This window comes from Gracilinanus agilis, chromosome 4 (assembly GCF_016433145.1).
Source record: "Gracilinanus agilis isolate LMUSP501 chromosome 4, AgileGrace, whole genome shotgun sequence".
NCBI classification, from domain to species: domain Eukaryota; kingdom Metazoa; phylum Chordata; class Mammalia; order Didelphimorphia; family Didelphidae; genus Gracilinanus; species Gracilinanus agilis.
Window position 1 is genome coordinate 238,083,713 of NC_058133.1, and position 24,933 is coordinate 238,108,645.

Genomic DNA, 24,933 nt, shown 5'->3' on the forward strand with positions numbered 1-24,933 from the left:
AGGAAGAGGTTGGTCCTGTCTCTTTTCCATCCTACTTTTTCTAGGACTCTAATGTTCTCAAAAGAATGAAGGGAGATAAAAGAACATGGTTCATCACTGATGACAAAAGATTCTATCAACTCCATTTTAAGGATAGACCCATACATATCTAAAGGAAAGTCCCCTATAACTGAGAATAATTACTCTGAAAACCTCAGAAGAGAAGCATCCATGTAGGCCTCAAAAAAATAGAAGTGGGTTAGATGAACTCTAAAGTCCCTCTCCATTCTCACATTCTATAGTTTTCTGCTTCCATCTATATATTGCCATCTTCACTTGGTGGCCAGGTTATATATTTTCTAAGGAAAAGAGAAGGATCTGACAGGGGAGATAAGAATATGGCTGAGGGGAAATGCCTGAAACTAAATCAAGATTGGGTTAAGGAGAGAGGTATAAAGCTCACATTATGTTTTTCCTTCAAGAAAGGAATAAGGTCACTATTTATGAAATCCTAAGTATCAGCAATTTTTTTAGTTTCCCAAAACTGTGACAGATAGGCAATGTAGTTATTATCCTCTCACAATGTTGATAGAAGCACCTTTGCCTCAACACATTATCAAAGCACAGAGACATCAACATAAACACAAAAGTATCTACATTATTTAGCTCTGGGTGGGGGAAGAGAATAGAGTGAAGCTGTTCAAGAGTGAAAGCAGAGAAAAGTTTATTGTGTGTGTATGTACAGAGGAGACAAAGCCACATGGCAGCTACAAGCACACATGGTTAGGAAACAGGGAAATATACATTTTGCATATTTTCTGCCCAGCTCCCAGAAGTAGATCACTCTTCACTTTCATGTACCACCTGGAAATGGGAAAAAAAAATTAAGCTGTTTTAATTCACATCAGATACCACTGCATCTATCTTCCATTAGCCTCTTACCTAAGGTATCTTCATTTATTTGCCTGTCTATATTTCCATGAGAACTCAAGTACATTTTATGACCCTAATGTCAATGAACAGTAATATACACAACTTCAGGCACTTTATAATCTAGAAATTCTGGCCCTAAACTTTTTTAGGAAGAAAATAAACTAGGCCAAGAAATAAAAGAGAGGTGAATTTTAGCAAAAGTGGCTAAAAGCAAATGTTTTTCAAATAGATTTTTCCGTTAACTTCAATTATATATTTAAACAGCTCTTTTTTGTAATGACACAGAATTGGAAATTGAGATATCCATCAATTAGGGAATAGCTGGACAAATTGTGGTATATAAGTTGGTGATAAAATTCTATTATGCTATAAGAAACAATAAATAAGCAAGACGATTTCAGAAAAAGCTGGAAAGATCTGCAGGAAATTGATGCAGAGTAAAGTAAACAGAACCGGGAAACATTATACACTTGATCAACTGTAAAAACTTGGCTACTCTCAGCATTGTAATGATCTGAGACAATCTTGAAAGACTGAATGCTATCCACCTCCAGAGAAAGAACTTTTGGAGTCTGGTGGGTATCTAATATCTTTCTAATCTAATCTAATAATTTCTAATCTAATATCTTGGAGTCTAATATCTTTCATATCAGTATATTCAGAAATACTGAATTTTGGAGTTTTGGCTAAGTATGTATAAGTATATAAGTACTCTTATAACAACAACCAATATGGAAGTGTGTTTTGCATGTTAATAAAAATTAAATTAATTTTAAAATCTTCAATTATAAAATTGGTCATGTTTCAATAGGGAAAAAAATCCCTAAGAAGCACTTTATTCTTTAACATTGTTACCTGCCCATTCCTCCCACCATAAGAGACACTCCCCTCTCTCTGGGCTAAGGTTTCAGTACACAATATCTGAGATGAATGAATTGTTAGAAGCGTATAAATTCAGACACTGAATTCCCTGTCTTGATAAATCCTCATAGAAGATTGGTCTCCTGTTCTTTCCCCTAGGGAAAACTTCAGGATGGTAGCTTATCTTTACCTTCCTCATTCATTCCTGCTTCCTTTCATCTAACTCAATTCAGCTAGCCTTTCTTATCAATAAAAATGTTCTTTAATGTTCAATACCAACTTACTCTGGTAGAAGTAAAATCTCGGGTTTTAGCTCTTAGCTTATTGACTTGAGATTCTGCAATATCTGCTCGTTCTTCAGCCTCCTCCAGCTCATGTTGAGCTTTTCTGAATTTGGTGAGATGAGCATTAGCTTGTTCATCCTGAAACAAAGCAATCAGAAGACGTAAAGATTATAGAGAGGATTTTATCACATCTTTCATGAGAAATAAAGATAGCTTGCCAAATTCTTAATATCTGTGTTGTATGACTTACAGCTTCCTCAGCTTGTCTCTTGTAGGATTTGACCTTTACTTGGAGTTTATCCACTAAATCCTGTAACCTTAGGACATTCTTCCTATCTTCTTCACCCTAAAAAGATAAGATAACTATAATAAACTTAATGAGGTGGTAGAACAACAGTGAACCCTATTTGAAAGAAATATATATTAGAGGCATCAGTGCCAATTCTCTCCAGCTCCAATAGCCAGGATACCCACCACAGGAAGATTATTCTCATCTAGTTCTAGTGTCTCTGACAACTCTTCGACATCAGACTGGAGCCAATAAAATTTGGGCTGCATTGGCAAAGCATTGAACTGTCTGTTAGCTCTCTGTCACCATCCAATCAATCAAAGTCATTTTTAAGTCTCTACTTGTGTCAGGAACTTTGCTAGGCAATGAGAACACCAAGACAGGAATTAAACAGGACCTCCTCTCGAGGTGCTTACAGTCTATAAAGGGAGAAAAATATGTCTATGTCTGTGTCTATATTTGTGTCTCTCTGTATATTTGTATACAAAGCATATACAATATAAATACAAGGTAACTTGGTGAGAAAATCACTAACTGCTAGTACTATGTAGGAAGTCCTCACATAGGAGGTAGTGTTTGAGCTGAGTTTTTAAGGAAGCTAGGAATGCTAAGATTCTAAACTATCCAAAGGTTGGTGTCTCTCCTATGACTATTATTTTTGGAACACAGTAATATCATATAAACACTTATTTTCTTTTTATTTTAAACCTTCACCTTTGTTGATAGTAAGTATGAGTTCCAAGGCAGAAGATCAGTAAGAGATAGGTAATTGGGGTTAAGTGACTTGCCCAGAGTCACACAGCTAGGAAGTATCTAAGGCCAGATTTGACCTAGGACTTTCTGTCTCTAGACCTTGATTTCTATCCATTAAACCACCTAGATACCCCAAACCCTTATTTTCTATACACCTGCAGACATTTCTTCTTCCTCTGACCTCCCTCTTTTCTCAATCCCTTACTTCTGACTTTTTCTAAAGCAAATAAAATCCTAGTTTCAGTATTTTGGGAGAGAAAATGCTGAGGTTCAAACATATCAGAAAGGGCAAAGCAGAAAAATATTTGCTTTCCCTTTTACTTGCCTGATAAGTCAGCTCTTTGACTCGCCGTTCATATTTCCTGAGTCCCTTAACTGACTCTGTATTTCTTTTCTGTTCTCCTTCAAGTTCAAACTCTAACTCTCGGATCTGGAAAAATAATAAGTTTGCAGTTAAAATACAGACAAGAAGAGAGTGTCCAGAAGGCACAGCCTTCCACTCTCTTACACTTAAAAGAAAAAGCTATATTTTGCTCTGATAAGTACCCGTGTCTCCAGTTTCTGGATCTGCTTCTTTCCTCCTTTCAGGGCCAGCTGCTCAGCCTCATCCAGGCGGTGCTGCAAGTCCTTCACAGTCTGCTCCAGGTTCTTTTTCATTCGCTCCAGGTGGGCGCTGGTGTCCTGCTCCTTCTTCAGCTCCTCAGCCATTATGGCTGCCTGGAAACACAAATTACATTTACTTAATACCACATACTTGTGAAAAATTCCAAGTTTTACAAAATTTTCCTCACTAGTTCCGTTAGGCAAGTGGATAGAAGTGTACTATATCTGAGAAAAGAAAGAAGAATGAAATAAATGGGGTGACACCAGACCTAAGAATAAGTCCCAGTGAAATAGGAGATAATTGCAATGAAAAATAGATAGTAAGTAGAAATTTAAACATACATATTTTAATATAGACCTGTGAGTTCATTTGGAAATTCAGAAGAGGAGGCTCCCTCTCACAATAAAATTAGCAACTATTTTACAATGTAGACTAATAGGGGAATGCAGGGATGCTGAAGGCATCTTGTTTAGGGCCACACAGCCCTGTTTCTGAGGTAAAACTTGAAGTCAGATCTTCTTGATTTCAAGATTAGTACTCTCTAGGCACTTTTCAATGTTTCCTCTCAACAAAAAAGCAAGAATTGAGTGCTAATTCAAATATTAAGTATTATCATAGAAAATTTTTATAATTTTAAAACATTTTAAAATAATTAACTAAAGTATATTGAAAAGAATTAAATCTTCAGTTCCTAAAGTAGTAATCCTCACTTAAAGACAGCTTTTTCCTTTCCTTAGGTTCCTTTAAGTATTTTCAGAGCATTTATTATTCAATATTAATCATTGCTCAGTAGAAGTAGTGAAAGGAAGAACAAATATCATTTTTATAAAGGAGACTGAAATATGAAGAGGTCAATTTCTGTTAACATTACCATTACCAAATTACTGTCTACAAATTACAAAATTCTGGAAGAAATAGGATTATAGAATGAAAGGGAACTTAGAGATCATCTAGCCCAACTCTTCATTGAGTAGATGAATATGCTGAGGTCCAGGAGAGAGAAATTATTTGCTCAAATTCACAAGTCTAGTGGAGAAGATAGAACTGGTGACTAGTCTAGCATTCTATTATGCCATGGGATTGTTAGTGAATGTTAGGGCTATTTTATGCCCTTTCTGATGCTTTTTCAGGAAGCCTGGTAACTTTCTGATACTTTCTGGGTCCATCCTAATCAGCAGCCAGTTATGTACCTACTAAGTGCCAGACACTGTGCTATTCAAAGTTTCAGAGTTCTGAGCTATAGTATGCAAAGCCAACTAGGTAGGTGTCTGCCACAAGCTGAGCTGCAGGTAAATAGAACACAAATAATGTCTACAACAAAATGCCACTGACTGCCCATCCATTTATATATCTTAGATAGATTATTAAGAACAAGTCCTAGTAATGCTTTAATAATCTTGGCAGCTATTTTAGTGAACAGAAATCTGGACTTGGAGATAGGGTTCAAATCCTGTCTCAGAAGCTTACTAGCTATATAAGTCTGTGCTAGCCACTTAACCATTTTCACACTTGGTTTGAAAAAAATAGAGATAATAATAGCACCTACCTTAAAAGGGTGTTTATGAAAATGAACTGATATGACATATGTAAAATGCTTTGCAAGCTAGCATATAAATGGTAGCTAATATCAGAGCCCTTGACCTTGAACAAAGAATAAAAATATACTGCTATGAAAGAAAAAAAAACCTTACATCTGTTATTGCTTTCTTTGCTTTCTCTTCAGCATTTCTTGCATCCCTACTGGCATCCTCAACCTCACTCTGGAGTTGTGTAACATCTGTTTCAAGCTTTTTCTTTGTATGAATGAGGCTGGTGTTCTAAAATAAAGAAAAAGAATGAAGTTAGCCTTGTGTCTATGATACTATCTCTTCTCTCTCCTCATTTTTCCTTACCTGGGTGTGCAACAGTTGCACTCTTTCGTTGGAATCCAAGAGCTCCTGTTCAGCCAGTTTCCGCGCTCTCTCAGTCTGTTCCAAAGCAGCTCGGAGTTCTTCTACTTCCACCTGCAACAGGTTTGCTCTGCGCTCCACAATAGCAAGCTGTTCTTTTAGGTCCTCCTGGCCTCGGAGAGCATCATCCAGATGCAGTTGGCTATCCTGATCAAAAAGAAAAGAAAGATGCTCTTGAAAGCAGAAATATTAGGATCATCACCCTTATAACCCAGAATCCATAGTGTTATACTCTCTGGTGGCTAAGTCACTGACCTTAAGCTGTCCTTGAACATTCCTGAGGTGTTTCAGAGTCTCAGCAGCCTGGCGGTTGGCATGGCTCAGCTGGATCTCTATTTCATTTAAATCTCCTTCCATCTTCTTCTTTATTCGGATGGCCTCATTCCTGCTTCGCACTTCTGCATCTAGGGCACTCTGCATGGTTTCCACAGTTCTCTGGTAGTTTCTCTTTAGCTGCTCAATTTCTTCATCTTTCTCTGCGATCTTTCTATCAATTTCTGATTTTACTTGAGTCAATTCAAGCTGGATACGGAGGATTTTAGCCTCTTCATGCTCAAGAGCTGCCTTTAAAAGGAAAAAGAAAAAAAAACTGTATCTAGACCAATTCAGAGAATATGACATTTTGGGCCAGTTAAGACCCAGCTAAATATACCATCTGCCATTTCTATAATCCTTGAAACTAAATTTCTTAGTTTATCTTCAGTATATATCCATGTTTGTGAATAGTTACTAACAACAAAAATAAGTCTCATATTTGAGATCTTATATTTATGCCATAATTTTCTTAAAGACCTTCAATAGCAATTCTTAAACATTATTACACCTTACAATGATGTTATGCAATGGGTAATAAAAGTATTATTACTGCTATTTTATAGAGGAGAAGTTAAGACAAAAAAGGGAAAATGAATATAACCAAAAAAATCAGGAAATAAAAAATCAGCTATGTCAAACCTAGGCCAGGGCTATATCCATTCTCACCATTTTCCCCTCTGCTTTTCTTAGCAAAAAAACCTACCTCTGCTTCCTCAAGAGCAAGTTGTGTATCAGCTTTTTCCAACTCAATCTGCTTTCTTGATTTCTCAAGTTCATGGATGGTTTTGCCATTTTCAGCAATTTGTTCAGTAAGATCTGCAATCTCCTCTATAAAACAAAAAGTGGACATTGGTTAAAATACTTATAGAACACAAAAGATTTTCTCAACCACTAAATCTGAAATTCTCAAGGGTAGCTAGGTGGCACAGTGGATAGAATGCCAGGCCTGTAATCAGGAAGACATCTCCTGAGTTTAAAGTTGGCCTCAGACACTTAGTAGCTGTATGATCCTGGGAAAGTCACTTAACTCTGCTTACCACCATTTTCTCATCAGTAAAATAAGCTGGAGAAGGAAATGGAAAGCCACCCCATTATCTTTGCCAAGAAAACCTTATAAAGAAGTCATGAAGAGTCAGACACAATTGAACAATGACAAATCTGAAATCCTATCAATGCAGTTTTATATTGTTATCAACATAAATATCAATAAAGTTCTATCAACACAGCTATATGTAAACTGACATATACCTCACTGAAGACCCTGTCATGTCTCCTCTGCTAGCACTTTGCTTTTCTGTTTTCCAGAAAAAAAAAACAAAAAAGCGAATTATCAAGATACTGACTGATATGCCATACTATAAGGTTTTTCAAGGAAGAGAACATGTTTTAAATTATTTTCATATTCTCCACTAGGAGCTGGTAAAGACCCTACCTACAATTAGGCAGAAATGTTTGATTAATTAGTACACTAGAAGCTTCTCAAAGTTAAAATACTATGTATGTAAGAACTTCATTGATGGTAATTACAACCTATCTGTATAGTGGTAGTTAAAGGGACTAATGTATTCCTAACAAAGGTGGCAGCATTGTCTTTTTGGCATCCCTGGAACTGCTAAATGGGTCTAAGGGAGTAGAGAAGCACTACAATGTGTCATTCTAGAACAGGAATGTGACAGAAGCACAGAAGCAAGAATTTTCACAAAATTTCTATGCTAACTACTAGAACTTACGCTCTAGGTTCTTGTTTTCTCGTTTCACAGTTTCCAGTTGATCTAAGGCTTCTTCATAAGCATTTTTCAATTTGAAGAGTTCAGTGCTAAGAGAGCGAGACTCCTTTAGAGCTGCTTCCAACTCAACTTGATTTTCCTCACACTTTGTCTTCCATTCAGCCAGGACCTGAAAAAACAAAGGTGTACTGGGGTATTTACTACATTATCCAGCCAACCGACATTTTTGCTTTGCTCTTCCAAACTCTGTAGCCATTAGTATGGAGAAGCAATGTTAGAACCAGACTCTCTGTTTTTCTGTTTCCTTCTTCTCTTTTCCTTTTATTTCATTCTGTGGAGGAGTATGATCCATAAAGTCCCTATCTCAGACTGTTCAAGTCTTTGCTCCCTTCCATCTCTCCAAATATTTATATAATTAATCAATGGCTTTTGATACATTTCACATATTTAAAATGATTGTATGGGCCTTAGCTATATATATAGATATGGAGGGAATTGATTGACTTTGAGTATTCTTTTATTATTATAGAAATTGGTTCTGACATAAAAATGTTTAATTAAAACATGGGCTTTTAAATTGATGTTTGGTCCTACTGAAGGGGAGCTTTTCATGTGAAGCTTCCTGTCAGATTTTCAACATGTCTTTAACTATCTTTTTAGTTTCAAGTAGACCAGCAACAAGATGTAAAAAAATCATAGGACCTAGATGAAACCTTAGAGGTCATATAGGTAAACTCCTTCATAAAGATGAGGAAACAGTGACCCAATTAAGTAAAATACCCAAAGACAAATAAGTTGAAAGTGGAAGAGCCAGGATGTGGAGTTGGATTCTTCAACTCTGAATCCAGTCCTCTTTCCTCCACTGCTTTTAAAGTGGTTTTGAACTGAACAATGCAATAGTTTAGAAACATCCATATGTGTAGACAACTACAGATTTATAGAGAAGCATGGAATATCAGAGTTGGAAGGAGTTTTTTTTTTAAACCCATAACTTCTGTGTATTGGCTCCTTGGTGGAAGAGTGGTAAGAGTGGGCAATGGGGGTCAAGTGACTTGCCCAGGGTCACACAGCTGGGAAATGTCTGAGGCAGGCTTTGAACCTAGGACCTCCCGTTTCTAGGCCTGGCTCTCAACCCACTGAGCTACCCAGCTGCCCCCTTGGAAGGAGTTTTAAAGACTATTTCATCAAAACTAAAGACTAAAGGAAAGACATGATTTGTCCAAGGCCATGCAGATTAGTTGTCAGCAGGAGCTGTGGTGAGAACTGTGCAGGTGGAAAATTTGCCACCTGAGCTACATTTTCAGCATTTTTATTTGATGTACAGGGGCTTGGGAGATCAATTTGGCTGAGACCCATGCTGCAGGGCTCTTTTTGGGCTTTGCTTTGGTTAAAGTGTGGCAGGTGTGGGTCTCTGGTTCTGTGCTCTGGTCACTTGACTAAAGGAATCCCTTTCCCTCTCATTTTTGTTATTAAATCCTTTAATTTAAAATTATTTGGAGTATTTTCATTTGTTTTTACTCCCACAGAACCCAAACATCCTGACACCCAGCCCAGGTCATTTTCCACTATACCCTCTACTTATACACTGTGTGTTATAATTTACCTTATCAAAATTCCTCTGTTTTTTGTCCAGAGCAGCTGCCAGGGAGTTGGCTCTCTCAACATCTATTATAAGGTCCTCCACTTCTCCTTGTAGCCGCTGCTTCGTCTTTTCCAAGGAAGCACACTTAGCATTCACTGCTTCAACCTGCTCTTCAGCATCTTGAAGGCGCTGAGCAAGTTTTTTCCTTAAAAAATAAGAGATAGAAGCAAATTCTAATAGTTTCAATACTTTTTCAACACAGCCATCTAAATCAAGTGGAAGAATATTTTTTTTAAATGCTTACAACTGTGATAACCACTAGGAATTCAAAGAAAGGCAAACATAGTCACTGCCTTCAAGGTACTCACAATCTCATAGATTAATATTTAAATTTTGAGAGTGGGGTCTTGGAAGCTATCTAGTCCAACATTCTCATTTTACAGATGAGGAAACTATGGTCCATAGAGAGTGAGTGACTGGCCCAAGGTCCCATAGGAAGAAAATGACAGAAGCAGAGTCTGAACTCAAGTCCTCAACTCTAAAGTCAGTGATCTTTCCACTGTAACACATCACCTCTCATTCAGCTGGTGCTTGTGCTTCTTTTCAGAACATCTACTTATTCCCATCATCCTTAAAGTACTTATTGTTTACAAAAGATGACTGTGAATAGATAAGCTTCAGAGTCACTTGTCTCCAGAGATTATTACAATTCTTTATCTTATTGACAGAACCTTATGGACTAAAAGGCATCATTTTGTAATATAGCAAAATAAGCAGCAAAAGTGAAATAGTGGATAGATAGAACGGTAGGAGTATATTCAAGAAGACCTGAATTCAAATTCATCCTCAGACATTTTACTAGCAATGTGACCCTGGATAAGTCACTTAAACTGGTCTGCCTCAGTTTCTTCATCTATAAAATGAGCTGGAGAAAGAAATGGCGATCCACTTCAGTATCTTTACCAAGAAAACCCCAAATGGGGACACAAAGACTCATACACAACTGAAACATATGAACAACAGAGTAGAATAGAAAAAAAAGATATATTTCATTAGAGCTCCTGATTTCTAAAATCAAAAGATTTTATGCACAAGTAATTCTAAATTCAACATAATAACAAAAGATTTATGTAGTACTTTGAGATTTGAGAAGTGCTTTATTTCATTTGGACTGCACAATAATCCTGTGAAAAAGGTGCTATTCTTTTTTAAAATTAATTAATTGATTTTATTTAGAATATTCATGTTCTTTCCCTCTCCTCAAATCCTCCCTCACTGTCACCAATACACAATTCCACTAGGTTTTACATGTATTATTGATCGAGATCTAGTTCCAATTATTGATAGCTGCACTAGAGTAATTGTTTAGCTTCTACATCCCCAGTAATATCCCCCTAAACCCATGTGTTCAAGCAGTTGTTTTTCTTCTGTGTTTCTACTCCTACAGTTCTCCCTCTGGATGTGGATAGTTTCCTTTCTCAAAAGTCCTTCAGTGTTGTTCTGGATCATTGTATTGCTGCTAGTAGAGAAGTCCATTACATTCGATTTTACCACAGTGTATCAGTCTCTATGTATAATGTTCTCCTAGTTCTGCTCCTTTCACTCTGCATCAATTCCTGGAGGTCATTCCAGTTCACATGGAATTCTTCCAGTTTGTTATTCCTTTGAGCACAACAAAAAGGTGCTATTCTTAAACGATTTGCCCAGAGTTACACACTTAGGAAGTGTCTAAGGCAAGATCCAATCAGTCCAGTCCTCTGTGTACTAGAAACTTAGCTGCCTGGGAGGACTCTCTAATGTGATAGGTGGGAGTGATGGGACCAGTATCTACCAGAGTTTCCTCTAATTCTTCCTTCCCCTTTCCAAAAGATAGGTTAGGCTAGATTTTCTCTATAAAGCCAACAAGGCCATGATTTGATTGGCCCCAAGTTGGAGCAAAGCTCTAGCTTCTTGGTGGTCCCTGGCTCGGTTGAAGGGGCTTACTGGTTGCTTATGAGCATAGAAGGTCCCACTCACATAGGATTAGTGCCCTTCAAACTTGGTAGGATGTCTGAAACCATGACCCTATTCTGCTGACCAAATCCTGTCCATATGGAGACAAAGAAAGCCATTTTTACCTGAGCTAAGTGCTACTGTAAATCATTTCTAAGTTAGGGCTGAGTAAACCTCTTTTTGTTAACTGGTCAATGAACCAGTAGTACCTTATTTAGTTGCACCTAACTTGATCAAACAGGATGGCCAGCATCCATCCATTTTAGATGTTGAGAAACCCTGGCGGGCATTGGTCATATTGCTGTGGAAATTTTAGAATGTTAATCCCCTCCAAAAACAAGCATTATTTCATACTTGGCTTCCTCCAGTTCCTCTGTACGCTGAATGGCATCTGTTTCATATTTGGTCCTCCATTGAGCAACCTCACTGTTAGCCTTGGACAGTGCTCTTTGAAGTTCAGCCTTGGCTTCTTGTTCTTCTTCATATTGTTCCCGTAACATATCACAGTCATGACGGGAAGACTGCAATCCATGGGCCAGTGCATTCTTGGCCTAGGATGTAAAAAACAAAGAGAACATAGATCGATTAAATATTAGTACTACCTGCAGAAATCTGTATTAGAGGTTTCAGTTAGCTATAGAATTTTCTTATTCTTCTGGTGGTTACAGAAAATGTAGTGAAGGAGACAGTATTAGCACAGTATATCGTATTTACCTTGGTTTCTTCTTCTAATTGCCTCTTGAGTTCTTCAATTTGTTGAGTAAATGCTTGCTTGCTCCTAGAAAGCTGGGATACAATGCTTTCTTTTTCTTCTAATTGACGACTTAGTTCACCTGTGATCAGAGAAGGGAGAGGAGTGAAACTCTAACATCATCAATGAACCACCACATGTATAATTTTGCTGGTTACTGAATATACAGAAGCATATGACATGGTCTCTGAACTTATTAGACTTACAATTTTGTTAGGGAGAAAGGATAAATCATAAATAGTGCATGTCAAGTACCAAGTGACATGCTACTTTAAAAAAGCCATTGGAGGGGCTTCAGTAAATCTTCAGTTCTTTGTAATTTACACATGGACCAGGTCTGGGAAGAGTTACATTTTCCCAGTCAAAGGCACTAAAAGCATTTGCTTCTATCCTTGCTATTTCAAGCCCAAGACCCTTAAAATTGATCACATTTTTCTAAATACAAGTTAAGCATCTAACTATGTTCTGGGCACTGTATTAGACATTGGGAATATAAAGAAGAATGACTCTCTTGTTTAAAAACAGACAAAAAAAACTAGGATCCTTTTGTTGGGAGGTCTAACGTCCTTGAATAAACCAAATTTCTCCTTATAAGCCCCATTAAGAGAAAGGCACAGAAAACAAATCATTTGATTTTACTATTGTAAATTAAAGGAGTGTTGAGGTCTCAGAACTAAAAATCAGAAGTTCTAGTGCCAGCTCTGCAAACTCACTACATGATTTAGGACATGTCCCTTAATCTCTCTGGGCTTCAAGTTTCCCAAGTGTAAAATAAGGAAGTTGGACTAAATAACCTTTAGGCTCTACAACTTTATGCTGTTGTGATTTGTTGGGCAAATGTTCTTTTCTATCTTCTCCAGAGTTATTTTTCTTTCTGATAAATCAGCAAATATGCCTTTGTGGCTGTTTCATTTATTGTTCCAAAAAATAAACTTTCTTAGAAATTCCCTTAAGATTTCTTGTTCTTAGTGAGAATCAGCTCCGCCTTTGATACTCTGATCTTTCATCATCTGTGGGTAGTTTTCATTGATGCTTTGCACCATTCAGGCACAAGAATGCTTACTTTGGGAGTGGGGGTCAGGGGAGAATCAATCCTCTCTCAGATTTGAGTTATTTTTTTCCTCTTTCTGTCATATCCTCACCTGACTCAGTCTGTAAACGAGCCTTCTGAGCAGTCAGCTCATTCAGACTCCTTTGGGTTTCCTCTGTCTTGCTCCGTGACTCACTTATCTGGTCCTCCAGGGTCCGACATATCTTCTCTAGATTTGCCTATAAAGTTGAGAAACCACAGTGTCATTATTCACTTACAACAGAATCAACATTGTGGTTTCCAGTAAGTTAAGAGCTTTTGATCATGACATTCAAAATAAAAGCACCTTAGATTTTGATATGCTTTCCACATTACTAGCAAGGTCATCAATCTCCAGCTTGAGTTCACTCTTTTCCTTCTCCAGTTTCTGTTTGACCCTCTGCAGGTTGTCGATTTGCTCACTGAGTTCAGCAGCGCTATCTGTGTGCTTCTTCCTCAAGGTGGCAACCATAGCTTCATGCTGCAACGTGGCCTCTTCAAGGTCCCTTCGCAACTTCAGGAATTCTGCCTCTCGCTTCTTATTGAGCTCAATCTGGGTTGAGGTGACACCTCCAGCTTCCTCCAGTCTTTCACTCAGCTCCTCTAATTCACGGGCATAATCACTACGTTGTTTCTCTGTCTTGGCCCGAGTAGCCCTCTCTGCTTCAATCTCCTCTTCCAGCTCTTCAATTCGAGCCTATATAAAATAATCATGCTGTGATCGCTATATATTTTAAATACACACGCACATATTTTAAGTTAATTGTTGAATAAGGAAAGCATTACATTCCATATAATGAAGACAGTGATTTGTTTTTCTTAATTTGTAGACAGTACTTTCCGAAGTATTTTCTTACTTTCCAAAAGCAGAATGAGAAAAAATTTGGAGGAACAAGTAAGCTGTAGGCCCCTACCCATTTGCCATATCATTACAACTCTCCAAACTGCCATCTCCAGCAGATCTTTTTATTTTACAGGAGCAGTACAGTGGACAGGTTATCTCAAATTCTACATCAAGCCCATGATGCTTCTTACTTGTAGTTCTTTGATTTTCTTTTGGAATTGAAGACCCAAAGTCTGCTCATCTTCTAATTTGCTTTGCAACTGACTATATTCAAAATCCTTCCTATAGAAGAAAAAAATGAATTTAAAATATAAAGAAAACAAGTCAAAATGACAAACTTTTAGATACAGAAGGGATATTAAATATCATCCAAACTCCTAATTTTATAAGCAAGGGGACTGAGTTCCAAATAATTCTTAAAAAATAAGTAGTCTTATGTCATACTTCTTTAGTCTTTCATCCAATTGCTGCTTGTCATTTTCTAAATCTAATATGGATTCCTGGGCAAGTTTCAAATCTCCTTCAAGCTTTCGCTTATTCCTCTCAAGGTCTACACGAACTTTCTTTTCTTGTTCCAGGGAGCTTTCAAGCTGAAAGAAAAACAATTTTAGTTTGATAACATGGCATTTCAATTATGATCATTTGTTAAGCTGGCTATAACTTACATCATCAACTTGTTGTTCCAGTTTGCTCTTGGTTTTTGTCAATGTATTGACTTTGTCTTCTTCATCTTGGAGGTCATCCAAAGTTTGTTGATGAGCCTCTTGGAGAGCTTTTTTCTCCTTTGTTAGCTTTGCAATTGTTTCATCCAGGCCTGCCAATTCCTCAGTTAGGTTTTTAACCTGTGAAAAAGCATATAGGAAATGCAGAGTAAATTATCTGAGCAACCACCCTAACTCCCTTAATGACTTGCATCAAAAAGAAATACCCACAAGGATCATACCTTGTTTTCTGTAGCATGTTTTTCCTTTTCAACCTTGGCTAGTGTCAGCTCAAGGTCATCAATGTCTTTCTTGAGTTCTGAACATTCATCCTCTAGTTTCCTCTTCTTGGCTGTCAGTTCAGCATTGATCTCTTCTTCATCTTCAGCCCTTTCAGTCACTTCTTTGATTTTGGCTTCGAGTTGAAACTTAGCTTTAATCAGCTGGTCACATCTTTCCTCAGCATCCAACAAATTTTCACTTTCCTTTGGAAGAAATTTATTTCCTTTAAGGAGAAAAGTTCTGACTTGTCTTACAGTTTAATTGTTCAGTAAGAACTATATAATATTCTCCAACTGGTGATTTGGCATTTAAATTGAAAAAGTAACATCAATTAACTATGTGCCTCAATTTAATTTTTAGAAATCATAATTAAAAATAGGAAGGGACCTTAGAAGTCAACTAGTCCAACATCCTCATTTTACAGAAGAAACCAAAGCCTAGAAAGCTTAAGTGACTTGTCCACAGTCATATAACAATAGATAACAGAAGAATTTAAACCCAAATTCTCCCTCCTTCAAGTCTATCAGTTTTCATTGTATCATTATCTACTAAAGTAAAATGATAGAAAGGATTACAAAACACATACAGATTGCACTTGGAGCTGAAGGTCATTTTTTTCTTGTAGCAGAGTCACCATTTTTTCCTCAAGCTCCTTTCTTTTTGCTTCTGACTTGGCAAGTTCATCTTTAGTTTTCTGGAATTCCTCCTTGATGGTAGCCATCTCCTTTTCTGTTTCAGCACTCTTGAGGAGGGGTTTAATCTTGAAAAACAACTTCATCCAAGGCCAGTGTTTAACATTCATGAATGAGCGAATGTTGTACTGAATACAAAAGATGGACTCCCTGAAAAAAAACCTTGCTTACTCTGAGAAGAATCTTTTCCCCTCAAAGTGTGTGTGTGTGTGTGTGTGTGTGTGTGTGTGTGTGTGTGTGTGTGTGTGTGTATGAGAATGTAAGTACACTACCTTCTTTGCACCATCTTTTGGAATTCCACTCTCATCAGGAACCCTCTGCATACAGCTTGAGTCCGTGTAATCAATTTAGCCAAGCGATCATCTCTCATTTCTTCGAGAGTTCCCAGTAAGCCAGCTTTAAAGAACACCTCAAAGAAGAAAAAGAAAAGCAACACTTAGTTTTTGGGGGAGTTGTAAGTAAAGAAGTAAGTGTCTAACTTAGTAAATATGTTAGAAATTACTTTGGTATGTCCAAATTTGTACTGAGTGTGGTCAATATCAATGGATGCCAACAATTTTTCACAAGCTTTCTTGCTGTCAATAAACTGCCCCTCTGGGATAGCACTGGCATTCAATACACGGTACCTGCAAATTTAAACATAAGGAAAATCTTGGATTGTTGAAGTTGTAGGAATCTTCAAGATGATCTAGTCCTAGCAACAGTGATGGAAAGACCTGAAGCGATTTGCCTGAAATCATACAACAAATAAACGGCAGAACCACAATCAGGGCTGACTTCCCAGTCCAGTGCCTTTTCTATAAAAACAGGTTAGGAAAGGCAACTAGGTAGCACAGTGGACAAAGAACTGGAGGCCTGGAGATAGGAGATACTGGTTTCAAATTTGGTCTCAGACATATACTAGCTGTATAGCCCTGGGGGAGTCACTTAACCTGAATTACCTACCTCTTGCTGCTCTTTTGCTTTGGGGCAAATACTTAGTGCCAATTCTAAGACAGAAGGTAAGGATTTAAAATGAACAAACAAAAAACAGGTTAGGATACATGGGTTCAATCTCCAGAAAAAAAAAATGTTCATCTCATTCAAGTGGAAAATTAAAAATTCCAGAAGGCAGTCCATCAATTTTCATTTGAAAGTTAGCTCCTATCAGTACTTCTCCATTTCAGCTAAAAAATATATCATTCTAAATCACAAATCTAAGCATCTCACTCTTCTGCTCAATTAATTCCAGTGACTCCCTATTACTTAAAAAATTCCTCTGACATTTAAAATCCCAGCCTTGTGATAAATTACTCAATTTTACTTAAGCTATAGTCAAGCCAAACTGATATTCTTGCTTTTTCTCAAGGATGGCATTTCTTTTGTCTCTGTGCCATACCCTTGTTTGGAGTATACCCCTTCCTTATATTCACTTTTTAGAATATTTAGTTTCCTTCAAAGCTCGGATCAGGTGTCATTTCTTAGCTAAAGCTTTCTAGATCCTCTCAACCAAATTATTGTATACTTATTTCATATATGTATATGTATAGATGTAGTCTCCTCTGGCAAAAGGTCTTGAATGTTAATTCAACTATTTCATTCTTGTCTTTGTAACCTCAGTATCTAAAAAAAAAAGCCTAGCAAATAGTAGTAGCCTCTTAATAAATGCTGTTACTCAGTTGTGTAGGGATTAAATTTATGGTTGGACTAAATAAAAGAGAATGTGATCACTGATTTAAAAATAATTAATACAGCTCAAGTTAAAATTACCTTTAGCAGCTTTATTTACAAAAAAGAGGGAAAGAGGGAAAGTAGAGAAATGTGAAAGAGGATAGAGTAAGAAATCTAACTTAGCACACTAAATATTTGCTCTGGTCCCTGGTTCATCCCAGGCAGGGCTAGTTAGCCTTCAGCCAGAGGGCATGCTGGTGAATGAAACAAGAGTTCCACCCACACGGCCTCCTCCAAGAAGGGGAGACCTCTTTGGAAACTAATCTCTCTGGAAGCCAGGAAAGAAATCAGCTTTTCACTCACCTAAGTTGTAACTCCCCATTGCAGTCCCAGTCCAAGATTCTTCTAGAGTTCAAAGACCTCACAAAGACCTCTAGACAGGAAGTTTAGGCCCTTTTTAAATACCTTTTTTATGGGGCAGCTGGGTAGCTCAGTGGATTGAGAGCCAGGCCTAGAGATGGGAGGTCCTAGGTTCAAATCCGGCCTCAGACACTTCCCAGCTGTGTGACCCTGGGCAAGTCACTTGACCCCCATTGCCTACCCTTACCACTCTTCTACCTATAAGTCAATACACAGAAGTTAAGGGTTTAAAATAAAAATAAATAAAAAATAAATACCTTTTTTATGTCACTTCCTGTCTCTTCCTCCACTTTCTGAGGAACAATTACACTCTTTAAATTTGCTTAACACTGCTCAGGGGGCAGTCAGTCCTTCTAGAAGTATAAACCACTTTAGTAAGTGGTTTCTAAATCCTTTTGGTTGATTTTACAAGTAGGTAAGAGGAGAATCAATCCCATCTTCACAACTGATTGGTTTACATGCCAGCATTATCACCTCTCATTAGAAGGATAAGACGTGAATTTTTAATCCCATACCTTTGTTTAAAATCCCCATAAAGGATCCTATTTGGGAATCCCTTTCTGCAAATCCTGATACCTTCCAGGACACCATTACAGCGTAGTTGATGTAAGACAAGGCTGTGTTCCATGGCCCCTGAGATATAGAAACGACAACAAGAAATCAGATACACATCAAATTATCTGATGCAGATAATGATTTGGAGATTAATATTGAAAATTACCTGGAGTTTTGGTTTCATTGGGAATTATACAACGCACGAAATGAGGGTGGGTTGTTCTTAAATTTGACATCAACTTGTTTAGATTTTCCTAAAAAAATACAAGGTAGGCTTGTCACAAAGCTTCAAAAGTACATACACACCTTCCTCTGATTTACCTCTCCTTACTGAGTAGCTCTAGATATGTGGAAGAACAAGAAATGTCCTCTAAAGTTATGTATAAATATAAATGAGTAAAACCTTTTACTTTTATTTTCATGATAGATGAACAGAGGCATAGTGAACATTTTGGCAGTACTTGTATAACTACAACATCCTCTGAGCCCAGTGAATGACTCAAAGTTAGCAATTTAAGTAGTATTTTGAGGTTTACAAATATTCTTTCATTTGATTCTCAAAAGAATCCTATGAGGTAGGTACTATTATTATCTCCATTTTACAGATGTGAAAGCTAAGTGTCAGAAAGGCTAAATGACTTTCATAGGGTAACACAGTAAGTTTCTGATATATCTAACCTAGATTATCTTAATCTCAAGTCAATGAGACTCAACATCCTGAAATATGTATAAATATAAAGTGTTTCCTGAGGTCATGAATGGGGTTATGAGTCAAGAGTCTACTGTGTGCAATATAACTAGTCCCCCACTTAGTTGTATTAATCACAGTAAGAAACATCAATTAGTTTCTTTAACCAGGTGGTACAGTGGATAGAGTGCTAGGCCCATAGTCAGGGAGACTCATCTTCCCGAGTTCAAGTCTAGTCTCTGATACTTACTAGCTGTATGACCCTGGGCAAATCACTTAACCTAGTTTGCTTCAGTTTTCTTTATATGTAAAATAAAGCTTGTGAAGAAAATGGCAAACCACTCCAGTATCTCTATCAAGAAAACCCCAAATGGGATCATATAGAGTCAGACACAACTGAAGTGACAAGGAAAAAAAATGTCCCCTACCCTGAAAAGAGCTGAGACAGTTTGGAATGAAGAACCCTTCTTCTTGGCTACCTTCTTCTTTCCACCATCTGCTGAAAGAAATTAACACTATAATTCCCAGGTACATAAAAACAAATTAAGACAAAAGAAATATAATTCCTCATTTTTATTACCATCTACAGCAGAAAAAGTGGCATAAAGATGAGCCAAAAGCTTGTTAGATGATTTTTGGTATAATCCAACAACAGTCTCATTCAGAGGATCTTTGTTCTTCTCTAGCCAACCAGTGACACTGTAGTCCACAGTGCCAGCATAGTGTACAAGGGAAAAGTGGGCTTCAGCCTTCCCTTTGGCAGGCTTGGGTTTCTGGAAGTTGCTGGATTTGCCAAGATGCTGGTCATACAATTTGTTCTTGAAAGAAGCATCTGTTGCTTTGGGGAACATACACTCTTCTTCCAGGATAGAGAAAATGCCCATTGGCTGTATTTAAATAAAGTCAAGTTAACAAAAATATATGTAAACCTTGGTGTCATATTGTACAGAAGGACTTCATTACAGCAGATTGATACCTTCTCAATGAGCTCAATGCAGGCAGCCAGGTCCATCCCAAAGTCAATGAACTCCCATTCTATGCCTTCCTTCTTGTATTCCTCCTGCTCCAGCACGAACATGTGGTGGTTGAAAAACTGTTGCAATTTCTCATTGGTGAAGTTGATACACAGCTGCTCCAGGCTGTTATACTAATGCCAAAGTATAATTTTAGTTTGAAACATTTAAATCAAAATTTAAAAGCTCACTAAAGACTTCCTTCATTGCCTCAAGCTCTGACTTTTTTGCAACCCCAACCTCCATTCTGTTTCCTAAATCAAACTTCATCACTACTGTACTCTAAATGGAAGGGGTTGGATCTGATGGTGATCTATCTTATCAGATTTGAGTAGATCACAATCCCTATCTCCCTTCTCAACATCACAACAAAGAAGATACTGATGTTTGAGCATCTGATGTTAGAACATCTAATTGTTGATTTCTAAACATTATTGACTATTATCAATCATTATAATAATAATATAGTTATTATAATAATCATTATTGATTTCTAAACATTTTCCAAGCTAATTTGTAGTGTTATTTCTTGATGGGTTTGTTTCCTTTTCTGATTTTAACTTATAACACCATTGTTCAAAATTCTAATTAACCATCATTCCATCTTTTAAAAATAACTGCAAATCTTCCATTTATGATGTTTCTCTTCTACCTTATCCATCTCACTTCAATTTTGCATAAAAAATTCCATGAATTGCAGACTCAAAACTACCACACCAATGCAACTATCAACAATTTGGAAATAGGTCTTGATCAATGACACATGTTAAAACCAGTGGAAATGTGCATTGGCCATGGGGGGGGGGTGAAGGGGAAAGTAAGAGCATGAATCATGTAACCATGTTAACTTTTCTAAAAAATAAATATTAATAAATGTTAAAAAATTAAAATTAAAGTTAAACTATGAAAAAAATTCCATGAATGGTTAAAGTTTGTTTTATGTGGCTAGAGCATCAAAAACATCAGACACAAGAATAAAAACCATAGAAAAATTCGCTGCTAGAGAAGAACATGACAAACCTCAAATATTTCAAAGCCTGCAATGTCTAAGACACCAATGAAGTGTTGTCTTGGTAGTTTAGTATCTAGTTGCTGATTGATACGTGTTACCATCCACAAGAACAATTTTTCATACACTGATTTGGAAAGAGCATTCACAGCATGGTGCACCTAGAAAGAAAAAGAAAACAAAAACAAGGAGATTGAGTTAAAGCCAATTGTTAAGTACTATTACCTATTTGACTCTGAAATAGATACTTACTTGATCTACAGTTTGACCTTTGGTAACATATTCATTTCCAACTTTCACCCTGGGGAAGCACAAGGCTTTCAGCAGATCAGATGAGTTCAAGCCCATCAGATATGCTGTTTTATCAGCCACTGGCAGAAAGAAAAAGACAATTTACATGTGAAATTACATGAGAATTAATCAAATGGAAAAGCCACATAGAAAACATAATTCGAGTTCTTCTCAGAAGCTAAGTTTTCAAATGTGTAGGTTCTCCCCACCCCAATAGTTCTTACCTCTTCTATTTGATCTTTCAAAAGAATACTAATTTAATTCAAATCTGGCCTTAGAGACTTCTTGACTGTGTGACCCCAGGCAAGTCATTTAACCCCAATTGCCTAATCTTTATTGCTCTTTTACCTTAGAACCAATACTTGGTGTGGATTCTAAGACAGAAAGTAAAGATTTTTTTAAAAATATTGATTTTATCAATGTAGGGAACACTCTCCACCAACACCCCCTAGCAACTTTGGTTTTATTAATTGCTATGCTAAAAAAATTTTAAAAGTCAGTGATCAATATTTTGGAGATGAGTTTCTCTGAACATAGAGATGTCCCTGAACAACCAACATAGTCTATTACTAAGTATAAAATACAGGCATAACCTTGGAGAAATTAAAGCCAATTTCATGTTACAGGTCAACAATGATCAGCAATGAAAGAATAAAATACTTAGAACCAAATTTTACCTCTCAAGGAACATGACACATTTTTTGAAAAAGCAAGATACAAGACTAGAGTGACTCGAAATCTCAATGGTACCCAAATTAAACAGAAGTGCTGCAACACATATAGATAAGATCCCCCAATCTCTTTACCTTTGCAAGTATGGCACAGGAGAAAAAGTAGTAGATTTAGAATCAGAGGATCTGGGTTTGAACCCTTGCTATGCCACTTAGTATTTTTCTGTATGAATTTAGGCTAGTCATGTGTTCTTTGTACTAAAGTCTCTTTATTTGTAAAATGAGAGCATCAGAACTCTATCTTCTAAAGTTAGGATGGCAGCTCCCAAAGAAAAATTTTCAGCTTATTTCCACAAAAATTACCTAGAGAATTATCACAGTAATTCCCTGGACTATGGTTGATTAAGATTTTTACCTTCAGTGCCATCTGGCTCTGCTTGTTCTTCTCGTTGTTTCTGCTTGAACTTCATGGTTCCATAATGCATCACAGCCCCTGTCAGCTTGTAGATTCCTGACTTCTCATCTAGACTGAAGCCCAGGATGTCAATGGCACTCTAGCATTTAAAGAACAACAAATAAGTTGATCTGAGTGGTAGATGAGAAATCTTCTGTACCTCTTGTTACATTCTACTTACATCTGTAGCTAATAACTCCTCTGTATCATCAATGCTTGCCACCAAGATTTCACCCTGGCTAATAAATGGGTAATCATAAGGATTTGTGGTAATAAGCAGCAATTCTGAAATAAAATAAGAATTTTAAAAGATTATGTAGGTGGAAGAAAGAACAATTCTACTTTAAAATTCATATGTGACTTTTAACCATTATATTTTGCTCTAGAAATGGAAAGTCTCCCCCTGGAAACAAAGTTAAATTTGATGCATAAGATCCTTTAGAGTGGAATATCAAGGCTCACTGGGGGCTTTTGTGGATCTCCAGAACTTATTACTAGGTAAAAGGTTTGAAAAAGAATTCTTTATTCTTGTCCTTATATGTAGTATTGTGCACACAATTCAAGAAAATCTGAATGGAAATTTGACATTTTAACAAATGAAAAAGAAATAATAGTATACATAGTCATTTAGGAGGAAAGTAGCACTTATTTGATGTGCCCTATTCCACAAAATCCTGAGATAATGCATATGTCAACCATCTATCATGAAGGTACTGCTGACCTAGAATAGCAAATTCATCATAGATCATATGGGTCATATGCTTTGAATTTTACTATAATATTATACAATAAGTCTTGGATTTGGGTTTAAATCCTAGATCCATTATATACAACACTACCTCTGTGACCTTAGGGAAATCATCTCTCTGGGCCTTGGCTTTCTGTTTCAAAAAATAAGAGAGTTGGACTAGATTACTTCTAATGTCTAAACAAAAGATATCAATAAAAATTTAAAATAAAAAAGATAAATGGATAAAAGTTGGAGGCAAAGAGAGGAGAGCTGGAGGATGGAAAATTCCCAGATGCACAATTTTTAAAATACAAAGAATATGGTGGAAAGCTAGATCGTAGATGTACTGAACATTCCCAGGGTCTTAAAGAACTATCTGGCAGGAAGCAGGCTCTGGTTATAGAATAATGTGGGGATGCCCTGAAAATATCAGGAAACAAAGATGCAGGATTTGTGGTCAAGATGGATGCACAAACAATAGGCAAATTACCCAGCTCCCAAACATGTACTCCAGCAAAAAGCTCAAATTTGTTTCAGATGAAATAATGATTAGAAAATAATGAGAAATTATGGTGGACTTCTTCCACCCTGGAATTGCATAGTCAGGCATTAGATCACAGGAAATAGGAAAGGGGGTCACAACAAAATCACTGCCAGTGTAGACAAACTCCACATCTAGTCTAAGCACATATAGACTGGAAGGATCTATGTCCAGAGGAAGCAATAACAGCAAACAACCTACTGAAAGACCCAAAAAGGTCAGAAAGCCCCAGGGTGGGAACCTTGGAAGCCTTGATTAGCAATAATCAGAGTGGTTCAGACCAAATACCCCAGGTTCATAAAATCTCTTTAATCCTACTGCTCTATCCAGAGATGTTATAGAGGGCCATGGATATTCAGCACCATGAAACTCAAAAATTTGTGGTATTCAACAGTAGGAGGTAGATGCCAGCATAAAAACCCAAGTTGAGACCAAGCAGCATCTGTCCACTCCACCTAAGAAGTATAGCAGGAGACACATTCTGTTCCTGGCTACAATTTCAGGAATCAAGGCAACAGAAATGAAAACAAGGATTAGTATCAAAAATGATTGTGGAGGGGGCAGCTGGGTAGCTAGTGGATAGTCAGGCCCAGAGATGGGAGGTCCTAGGTTCAAATCTGACCTCAGACTGTTCCCAGCTGTGTGAACCTGGGCAAGTCACTTAACCCCCATTGCCTAGCCCTTACCACTCTTCTGCCTTGGAACCAATACATAGTATTGATTTCCAGTTGGTTCCAAGGCAGAAGGTAAGGGTTTAAAAAAAAATGATTGTAGAGCTAGAGGTTCCCAAATGAAGGTTAACAGTGGAGCAGCTGCAAGAAATGACTTTCCAATGAGACTACATAACTACTCAAGTATTTAGTAACAAGTTCTTGAAAATTAGAACAGATCAAAGAAAATGTAATGATTCCATTGAAAAAGCAAGAAATAACAGAGGGGAAAGACTGAAAAAAAAATTTTTTAATTAGATATTGAGTATCAAAAATAAGTGACCTGGAAAACATGTCAAAGAAAAATAATTTAAGAATCATTCAACTTAGGAAAACCATAATTTAAAAAAGGACATACTATTTCAAATGAGCATAAGAATCTACTTGTGATAGGTAAGTACCCAAATTTATTACAACCAGAGGGCAACCAGACGCTATTAGGATTCTACTAATCACCTCCTAAAAAAAGAAAGGAAAAGAAAGGGAAGGGAAGAGGAAGGGGAAAAGGAAAGGGAAGGGAGGGGGAAAGGGAGGGGAAGGGGAAGAAAAGGGAAGGGAAGAGGAAAAGGAAAGGGAAGGGAGGGGGAAAGGAAA

General features: G+C 37.1%; 1 protein-coding gene across 2 annotated transcripts in view; it reads right to left on the reverse strand.

Moving 5' to 3' along the window:
• Positions 1 to 681: 681 nt before the first annotated feature.
• Positions 682 to 24,933, reverse strand: part of LOC123245594 (myosin-3) — a 35,401-nt gene continuing 11,149 nt past the window's right edge. The window contains exons 9-39 of one of the 2 annotated variants that reach the window (XM_044674542.1): positions 22,540 to 22,643; positions 22,320 to 22,458; positions 21,195 to 21,313; positions 20,954 to 21,103; positions 19,897 to 20,067; positions 19,501 to 19,807; positions 19,349 to 19,416; positions 18,399 to 18,486; positions 18,193 to 18,310; positions 16,110 to 16,233; positions 15,880 to 16,016; positions 15,502 to 15,757; positions 14,876 to 15,118; positions 14,598 to 14,774; positions 14,377 to 14,522; positions 14,124 to 14,214; positions 13,396 to 13,785; positions 13,162 to 13,288; positions 11,983 to 12,101; positions 11,623 to 11,819; positions 9,298 to 9,481; positions 7,698 to 7,863; positions 6,671 to 6,795; positions 5,908 to 6,216; positions 5,596 to 5,799; positions 5,395 to 5,520; positions 3,646 to 3,816; positions 3,425 to 3,529; positions 2,308 to 2,403; positions 2,058 to 2,195; positions 682 to 843 (exon numbers count right to left, since the gene is read on the reverse strand). In XM_044674542.1, coding sequence (XP_044530477.1) covers positions 820 to 843; positions 2,058 to 2,195; positions 2,308 to 2,403; positions 3,425 to 3,529; positions 3,646 to 3,816; positions 5,395 to 5,520; positions 5,596 to 5,799; positions 5,908 to 6,216; positions 6,671 to 6,795; positions 7,698 to 7,863; positions 9,298 to 9,481; positions 11,623 to 11,819; positions 11,983 to 12,101; positions 13,162 to 13,288; positions 13,396 to 13,785; positions 14,124 to 14,214; positions 14,377 to 14,522; positions 14,598 to 14,774; positions 14,876 to 15,118; positions 15,502 to 15,757; positions 15,880 to 16,016; positions 16,110 to 16,233; positions 18,193 to 18,310; positions 18,399 to 18,486; positions 19,349 to 19,416; positions 19,501 to 19,807; positions 19,897 to 20,067; positions 20,954 to 21,103; positions 21,195 to 21,313; positions 22,320 to 22,458; positions 22,540 to 22,643 — 4,919 coding nt within the window. In that variant the 3' untranslated portion in view covers positions 682 to 819. Of the gene's footprint in view, positions 844 to 2,057; positions 2,196 to 2,307; positions 2,404 to 3,424; positions 3,530 to 3,645; positions 3,817 to 5,394; positions 5,521 to 5,595; positions 5,800 to 5,907; positions 6,217 to 6,670; positions 6,796 to 7,697; positions 7,864 to 9,297; positions 9,482 to 11,622; positions 11,820 to 11,982; positions 12,102 to 13,161; positions 13,289 to 13,395; positions 13,786 to 14,123; positions 14,215 to 14,376; positions 14,523 to 14,597; positions 14,775 to 14,875; positions 15,119 to 15,501; positions 15,758 to 15,879; positions 16,017 to 16,109; positions 16,234 to 18,192; positions 18,311 to 18,398; positions 18,487 to 19,348; positions 19,420 to 19,500; positions 19,808 to 19,896; positions 20,068 to 20,953; positions 21,104 to 21,194; positions 21,314 to 22,319; positions 22,459 to 22,539; positions 22,644 to 24,933 lie in introns of both variants that reach the window. The other variant, XM_044674541.1, reaches the window with a different exon arrangement.